The sequence below is a fragment of the Equus asinus genome, chromosome 25 (genome assembly GCF_041296235.1).
Source record: "Equus asinus isolate D_3611 breed Donkey chromosome 25, EquAss-T2T_v2, whole genome shotgun sequence".
Taxonomy (NCBI): Eukaryota; Metazoa; Chordata; class Mammalia; order Perissodactyla; family Equidae; genus Equus; species Equus asinus.
This window is the reverse complement of record NC_091814.1, coordinates 36,213,043-36,222,122: the sequence shown is the minus strand read 5'-3', so window position 1 is coordinate 36,222,122 and position 9,080 is coordinate 36,213,043. Positions and strand designations below refer to the sequence as shown.

The window sequence follows — 9,080 nt, the reverse complement described above, 5'->3', positions numbered from 1 at the left end:
TACTTATATGCTTGCTGTGTGTGATCTAATGGGTACACACAATGTGCCAGGCACTAGCTGGACATATAGTCCTATATAATCTTCATGACCCGTATTCCAAATCATGTCTTTTAATTTAACTGAATATGTTCACTAAATATACTAGTATCACTTGTTAAAACATTTTTACTTTTATAAGAGGTTGTTGAAATTAGCAAGAAATGGTACCAATGTTCACGATGCATTTATATTTAAGACTCATTTTTAGAGAAAACAAAGGAAACTTTTTTATTAGAAAAACATGCTATATTTTAATAAGGATCACCATTTCTGAGAATGCGTACCAAATTAGTCTTAAAAAGAAACAGCACAATGACAGAAAACTTGATATACTACACCTTCAAGGAGCCTGTAACCGGGCTAATTGAAAATAAACACACAACTCACACCACCACACACAAATATGTACAGGTTTTATAAGCAAAGATTGAGAAGACACATTGGAAGAGAAGGATGAATACACCCATATATGCATGTGTGTGCAGTCTTCCGTAAACACACTCAACATAGTTTTCCTTCATTTTACTCAGCTCAAAGAAAGTCTTGATCTAAAATGATTTCATGCCTAACACTCTACGTAGGAAAATCATAAAGCAAAAGTTTACATTTTCCTGGGAGCTGTGAACTGGAAGTATCAATGTGTTTTTCATTTTTTTAGTGTAAAATCCACATACAAACAGAAGTTCTTTGTCATTTAAGTGTAACATTACCAAAAAGCTTTTCACAGTGCTATTTACATCACAGAAGAGGAATATCGATGATGAATAGGTGATTAGTGCTTCCAAACTTTTCTAACACTTATACATGGGAGATCTAAAGAGTACAACATACTTCTAAGGAATCTTTTTCTTCCCACTGATAATGTGCCCCCTGACTGCTTTCTATTCAACTCCTGCCACCTTCAGGGGGTCCTGACACACAAAGTCTCTTCTACTGGACCCTACAGTTCTCGCTGCTCTTGGACTTGGGGCCAGCTTCTGGGCTGGGGGTGAGGTGGCCTCGCTTGGCCCTCAGGCCCTCCCTGGGGCTGTCGGCCGAACTTCTCTCAGGAAGGTTACTGACCGAGAGAGACTTCATGCTGGGTTCTCGGGAGGCAGAGCCTGAATCCGCTGGGCTTTGTTGAGCAGCCTTGACCTGCAACACAAACATCTTTGTTACAGGCTTCAATGACGTTCACATTTCTACAACATGAAAAGTAAAGCACTTATGTCACCAAAGTGCAAGTTCTTCTGCTCTCAGAGTTGTACACAGTTCCACTATTGCATCTTCACTAACAGGCCACGCCTAACAGAGAAGCTAGAAGGACGTCAGACACGACCTCTGACGAGTCATCTTGCAAACTTTCCTTGACACTTCTGATGGCCAGAGATTCACTCCCAAGGCCAGCATGACATTCTCAGATCAGCAGGTAAGCTCTTTGAGAGCAAAGACTATCTCCTCTTAAGCTTTGTGTCCCTAGTGCCCAGAATATGCTTGACTACCTGGCCATCGCTCAATCTATTCCTCAAAGAGAACCCCAACCAGCTTTCATGTATCCTCATTGAGCCCCTGCTGTCATTCAAATGAATAAAATCCAAATAGGAGACACCACCTTCACAGGGTGCGAGCTTTATTTGCAACATTTAAAAGACCTAGAACCTGTTACTCATAAAATGGCATTTCTAATCATTCTCCTTACATTGTTGTTTTGTTTCCATATTGGTTTTGGATTATAGCAGAAGAGCAAATCCCCTTTCTGATGTCCTGCCTTTTAAAAAGAAGAGGGATCTCAGAAAATGTGAGGCTTTAAGGAGCAGCAGAGAGGGCCACATAGCTGGCAGAGTCAAGATTTTTGAGGTTTACATAGTTGTGAAAGAAGATAGGGGGTCAGGAAAGAGAAAGAGCAGCAAAAGAGATGACACACAAAAAAGCTTCCCTTAATCAAAGTTAAAGGCAAGAGTGGAAGATTCAAGTAGGAAGATCGTCACAAGAAAAAGAGGAAGGACTCTTAACAAGGGCGAGAGGCATTCAGTGCCGATGCTGGAAAACAGCTAGGTGACAGATCACTTCCACAGCGACTGATGGCCCGTGACCTCCTCAAACAGTAAGAAGAAAGAATGGAAATTATGTCCCCATTTATAGTCTTTCCACAGGAAGTATGTGGTTTTAAAAGGCAGCTAAATACTTTTCATTACAGAAAACACAGTAAATCTGGCCAACAGATTGGATGCCTGGAAAGCTCGCCTGCACCTCTGATTATACGCGGGACACTTAAAAGGAGCAGCCTTGAAGCATCAGCACTTGGTGGAAAATTACTGCCCATGGAAAGTCGAAAGAAAAAAACCCAGTTTTACTAGTACTCTTTTTAATTTTTTTAAATTAGAAAGTGATACAATAGACAGCTGTTTCCTTCGAACCCATCAGATGCAGGAGAGTCAAATCTTTAGGTTCACAATTAAAAAAAAGAGAGAGAGATCACGTTGGAAAAAGAGAATCTGAGCTAGTCAAACTCCTTGCCTTCCCCCTGCAGATTCAATTTCCCTGATACTGAATTGAGGAAATCGTAGTCTGTGATCAGGGTTTAAACTGTGCATTTGATCCTCATGTTGGTTAGTCAGCCTCAGACTTGTCCATAACTAAATGAGGTCAAATTCACCAAGTACTTAAACAATTAGGTCATATCCTAATCATCTTACTTACAAACTGTGTCTGCTGCCCGAGTGGGGAGAGGGCGAGTATGCAGATGGCTCAGTGAAAAGGAACCTCATAAGATCCCAAGAAATGCTGACTGACGCTGTGGTGCCAGCCTCACTGTAGAGGATGACTATAATTTAGTGGCCAGTCCTCTGGCCCTGAGCGCCCATCCCACGTTCAGATCAAGCCTACACACAATCACCGACTCCCTTGTCGCCAGCAAACTAGGAGCTCCTGCGCTTATTCATGCCAGAGAGATAACAGAGAATGCTCCTCACCACTCGGCATTTTACCTGTTTTCCCCTTTGAACTTGTCAGATGTCACCAAAGGTCCTGCTAAACGACCTAGGCAATCACATCTCTCAAAACTCAGCCAGTCACTTAAGGAGAGGGCTCATAATCCTGAGTTTCTAAGCATCTGCTTTAGGAAATGACATCCTGCTCTACATTTTTCAAACTAAATCATGAATTATACCTAACAGATGAGGCAATCATTTATAAGGCAACTCAGAAAATGCTGAATTAAATTAAAACTCAATAGGCTAGGTTTCGAAGAGTTTGCATCTAATCGTGAAGTCTCCTATAAGCTGCTCTGAAGAGGATCCCCCTTCCACCCATTCGTACAAGTGCACAAAATTGCTTAGCAATTCATAGCCGCTGGTGCCTACTGCAGCTGGTAGCTAATGCACTGGACACAAATCTGCAGGAAACCATGGTTACTACTCCACACGCATCAGATTCAACAGCAGCGTGGAGAGCGGGCCCCCTAGTGTGCAAAGCTCTTTTCTCAGATATTAAGTCTGAACTCCACATGCAAACTGCTTTTACCATCAATTCCTCATAAAAAGAGAAAAAAATGACCCATAGGGTGATTTCATAAGATGCTTTCCTGACATACCTTTAAACATCTATTATTGCAGTCATGTCAGGACAACATTAACAGCTCCACTCATTCAACAAATATCTGTTGAACGTCAACACTGTGCTTAGACATGAGGACACAGGTAAACCACAAACATGATCAGGAACCTCAAAGAACTCATAATGGAACTCAGAAGGCTGCTATTGAAGCAAGTAATTACAACAAAGTGAGCCACCGCGAAATGGTGGAAGTATAGGGTACTGCCTATTTGTCGTGATTTTCTGTTTTAAGAGAGCCGGACACACTCATAAGTAGAAGATAAAAACAGCAACAAACAAACACATAGCAATGGAGATTGGATTGGTGGTTACCACAGGGGAAGGGGGGAGAGCAAAAGGGGTGACTAGGCTCACATGTGAGCGGATGGACTATAATTAGTTTTTGGGTGATGAACATGATGTAATCTACACAAAATTCGAAATATATTACGGTGTACATCTGAAAGCTATATATTGTTATAATCCAAAGTTACTGCAATTAAAAAAAGAATTAAAAATTGAAAAAAAAAAAAAGAGAGAGAGAGCCGGACAAACACTTCATCCAATCCCTGTAGGTGTAAGTGTGAGACAAGCAGGAAAGGATATTTGTGTGTACTGAGGAGTCAGGGGTGGCTCCCAGGCACTCATCTAAGGAAATGGCACAGCCTCCACCAGAACCTAACCCCGACTCCTCCTGTACTGCAGGTCAGGGGTGATCTTGCTGGTAAGAGCTTTGGTCAAGCTTGGAGGCTTCCCTCTTTAGGAGCACTAGTTGTTTTATCGAAAAGAAGTTGTTCTTGTGATCACTAGAAAGTCAGGACCTACTCCAGGAAACTCTTCAGTGTTTTGTTATTACCAGCATCCAAAAGTTAAATCCAAATGTGAGTGGATAAGAGCACAAGAAAGAAAGAAAGGAAGGAAAGGAAGGAAAGGAAAGAAAGGAAGGGAAGGAAGGAAAGGAAAGAAAGGAAGGGAAGGGAAGGAAGGGACGGGAGGGAGGGAGGGAGGAAGGAAGGAAGGAAGAAAAGAAAGAAAGAAAGAAAGAAAGAAAAAAAAAGGTGGGGGGCAGGGAGAGGATTTGCACAAAATGGTAGAATATTTCCAACACAAGTAATGGATGGGCCCACCCCATTTTTCTTTTTGCAGGGAAAGATTCACCCAGAGCTAACATCTGTTGCCAACCTTCCTCATTTTTTTTCTTCTCCCCAAAACCCCAGTGCATGGCTGGATATTCTAGTTATAAGTCCCTTTAGTTCTATGCCAGCTGCCGCCACAGCGTGGCAACTGACAGACGGGTGGTGTGATTCCACGACCAGGGAACAAACCTGGGCCACAGAAGCAGTGAGAGTGCCAAAGCTTATCCACTAGGCCATCAAGGCTGGCTCAGGATGGGCCCATTTTAACGAAGGAAAGAAAATCTCAGACCATTCATCCTCACCCCTGAATTTAAAAAATTTTTATTATAAGTTATGAACTTAATACTAAGTATAAATTCCTCAACACTTAAGGCTCTTATTTATCAACGTACCAAACAAATTTGCACATATGTTCTTGTTTTGATGCAACTAATCACCAATGTCTTTGTATTTTGGCATCCACGGGCCTAATGAGGAGGCACGCCTGTTCACTTAAGAATTATCATATCACCAAATAGGAGTTAGTACACTGTCAAAGTTTTGCTTGCTGGTTCGAGGTAACCAGATTGCACACTTAATCAAACTGACAAGTAAGCAGAGGAAAATCGCAAAACTTTTAAAATTCTTGACACTATTCCAGCAACTTCCAACAATATTCCTGTATTGCTAGTTTGAGAAACACTGGGGGAGCAAAACTATAGTCGAGAGAAGCTAGGTGTTAACTCTGGGCAGGTTATGTCTTTATGAGTCTTACTTTCTTCATCCTTTTCTAATACCACTTACTGCGAGAGTTCAATAAAATGAGAAAATAAAACTTGAGAATTCAATAAAATGCACATACTTTGCATACATAAATGGTAGCTGCTATGGATTATAGTAATGGAACAAAGACCTGTTAAGCAAATATTCTCTGCTTTAAATAACGTTTTCCGGGCTGTTTGCAAGGTACAGAGATCACTAAGGTCGGAGCTCTACCCTCAACAATCAAAAGAGAAATCCATATGGGGCCGGCCTGGTGGCTCAGCAGTTAAGTGCACATTCCGCTTCGGCGGCCCAGGGTTCGCCGGTTCGGATCCCAGGTGCGGACATGGCACCGCTTGTCAAGCCATGCTGTGGTAGGCATCCCACATATAAAAAGTAGAGGAAGACAGGCACAGATGTTAGCTCAGGGCCAGTCTTCCTCAGCAAAAAGAAGAGGATTGGCAGCAAATGTTAGCTCAGGGCTAATCTTACTCAAAATAAATAAATAGAAATCCATAAACAGAGTTCCTTTCTTTAGAAATCTACTGAAGTATTTGCTTTTTGTAGTAAGTAAAGCAGTAAAAAAAAACAAAGAATCGGCAGCTGGGGGGCAGATAGGTGAGAGGAAAAAAAGATGAAGCAAGCAATGTCCAATGCCTATGCCCAAAGAGAAACAACCTCTTCAAATCCTCCAGCGGTAATGCTTGAAGCTGTCTTAGAAATCCTGTGAGTTCTGATCTGACAATGTCATTTCCCAATAGACTATTTATAAGCGGCCTGCTAGGTCAAGGATGAGACTGTGGGCAGGCAGGATAATGTGATGCTCATCCTCAGGTCTGCCTACCACTCCCCTCAACACTGACCTATTTATACCACATCCAGAAGGTCAGACTTTAAAGAGCTCCCGAGTCAGAGGGCGCAGTGTCAAATCCTCATCCAGATAACGCTGTAACTCTCTGGATTTCAAACGGGAGGGACATGCACACAGGAGCTTACCTTTTGTGATCTGCTGCCACCAGCTGTTGGCTTGGAGGTCTCAGCATGATTTTCTTTATCGAGACTCAGGGGGGACGGTGCTAACTTCTGCGCGGCAAGGCGGGGGCTGGTCCTAGTGGCCATGGTTGTCCTCCGCAGGACGTACGGACTTGTCTTTCCTGTAGGGATATCAGCAAACCCTAAGGACAAAAAAGGCTGACTGTCAACACTGCTGGGTGCAATTCTATCTACAGTGGAAATGACGGTCATCAGGTAAAGTTTTTACGAAGATAAGGGTAACGCCAAAAATACTTTCTCCTGGCCACAGTGGACAATAGATTAACTTCATTGCTACCCTGGGAGTCATCAAATTGAATAAATAACTAGCAGGTTTTCTCTTATTAGAAACATAAGAAACCACAACGGGGAAATAATATTAAACAGGAAATTTTTTCCTGCTTCTTCCACATGGATGTCTTAACTCACATTTTCCTAAGATCTGAAGAACACACCAGCAGGCCTTACTGTAAAATTTGCATTTGAGAAAGTAAGAGGATAAAATAGAAAGGAAAAACAAAAAAAAAGGGCAGCTTTTGTTTAAGGGGGGCTAATGTGCAATGGTTACAGCTACTTCGGGTGATGGCTCTTGTGTAGAGAGTAGGTGGGAGGAGAGACTTGACCTTGTGCTACGGGTCACCTCACTCTCTGCATACATCGTCTCCTTCCACTGAGGAACCGGACAGGACTTGTGAGGACCATGAGAAAGTCAATCCGAAGGACACTCAAGACAGCATATCACACACACTCCAGAGCAGCATAAATGGCTAACTAAAGCAGCATTTCTTTCTGTTTTATTTTTAACCCTATAACTACAAATAAAAAACAGTGATGAGAAAGACAGCTAACGATTTTTGAGCCAGATTTCCTAAAGGCTAGAGTTACTCAGAACAGTGCTTCTGAAACCTTCTATGGCAAAGAACCAGCTTTGATCTTTTAGAAGGGGAGGGGTGGGGCCTAATTCCCAGTCTGCTGTGGAATGATACTTTTGTCTAAGATAATAAGCATGAATCAATAGAAAAATGATTATGTGCTTGGATGTCGAAACAATGCCAAATTGCTTTGAAAATTTTAAACTCTTACTCTTGATTTCTGCACATTGTTTTTTGTCATGGACAAGGAACAAACGGTTCCTAGACAGGCTCCAGTCCCTGGGCCACACTTGGAGGACCACTTGGTTAAAAAAAAAAGTGGTAAGTGGCTCCAGCCAGGGGACCAGCATCATCAGATCCATCCTCCAGCTCACCTACTACCTGGGTGCGACACAACCAAAGGGAGAAAAGCTTGAAGGGTGTCTTTCATTCAGGATTTTTCTGCACAGAAATATCAAATTCTAAACAGGTTTTTACCAGTCCTTTTCAAATCTACCAGCCCCTTTTGTAGTGTGACAAGAGTAATTAGATCCTAGTCATTCTCTCACGACAGAAAGGAAAATATATAACCCTATCAATTTAAAAGTGGACTATCGCTTCTGAAGATCAATTCGTACTGTTGCACAATTACCTAAAAAATAAATGCTTGTCTTTTTTGTATGCGAATTTTTATATGGAGTTTCAAAAGAAGACACATAATTTTGTTTCTAAATTATACGTACCTTTCTTTACAACTTCTGGGAGGCCCTCTGGCTCAAACTCAGCATATTCTGCATCCTCTGCAGGGTGAATGCCACTTTTGACCGCTTTCCTACTTTTCTTAGAAAATGTCTCTGGTGTAGAAGGCGTCGTTCCTTCTCCATTCTCCCGAATCCCACTAGACCTCTGTCTTTTTCCTGAAGCTTTATTTTGGCCGGACGGTAACTTCTTTTCAGTAACAGAAGGGGCCGGAGATGATCCTGGAACAACTGAATTCAGCAAAGGAGAACTTGGGAGATTGAGTTTGGATTGTTGTGAACTCAGACGAGCAACTTGTGTTTCTAACATTTCTTTGTCTTTTTCCAGCTTCTCATGGCTTATAAGTAGGGAACAGTACTTTTCCAAGTATTCATCAGCCTCCTTGTTCTTTTCTTCAAGAGTTTCTTTCAGTTCTTTCATCTCGGTCATTAATTCATCTACATTAGCATCCACAACAGTACCTGTCATAAATAAAGTGACACATCAAGTCTAACTTGACACTTCTCTAGTTAACCCTGGGCGTCACAAGGCAGGTAACCTTAGATTTGCTCTTTGATTTTTTTTGGAGGAGTGGGGGAGATACAGCTGTGTACGTTCTTATAGTTCAAATAGCTCTTGTTTGGGAGGGATCATACCAAGGTCCATATCCTAGTAAGTTACATCTTATTGGGATAGCCTAAATAAAATCCACCAAAATCTCAAACTCATACTTCAGCCAATCCATCAGACTTTCTTAGAGTGATCATATGAGATCAAATGAATCAATTTATCACATCCTCTATTTTTGCCCTGTCCATTCTTTCCATTGTAAGTGAATGAACAATAAAAGTCAGTAGAGAATATAAAGTCTCTGTTGTTATGGCTTTGGGAGACAGGCAGGGGCCAGTGACAAAGTAAGTCCAAAAAAGCTTTGAAAACCATTTGAAAGCAATGGAGGACCTGATGAACA

At 41.8% G+C, this 9,080-nt stretch overlaps 1 protein-coding gene across 2 annotated transcripts in view; it reads right to left on the bottom strand.

Annotated features, from left to right (window-relative positions):
* Nucleotides 1-245: 245 nt before the first annotated feature.
* Nucleotides 246-9,080, bottom strand: part of CENPF (centromere protein F) — a 58,799-nt gene continuing 49,964 nt past the window's right edge. For both annotated transcript variants that reach the window (XM_014865782.3, XM_044758006.2), the window contains exons 18-20: nucleotides 8,116-8,592; nucleotides 6,486-6,664; nucleotides 246-1,173 (exon numbers count right to left, since the gene is read on the bottom strand). In XM_014865782.3, coding sequence (XP_014721268.3) covers nucleotides 970-1,173; nucleotides 6,486-6,664; nucleotides 8,116-8,592 — 860 coding nt within the window. In that variant the 3' untranslated portion in view covers nucleotides 246-969. The remainder of the gene's footprint in view (nucleotides 1,174-6,485; nucleotides 6,665-8,115; nucleotides 8,593-9,080) is intronic.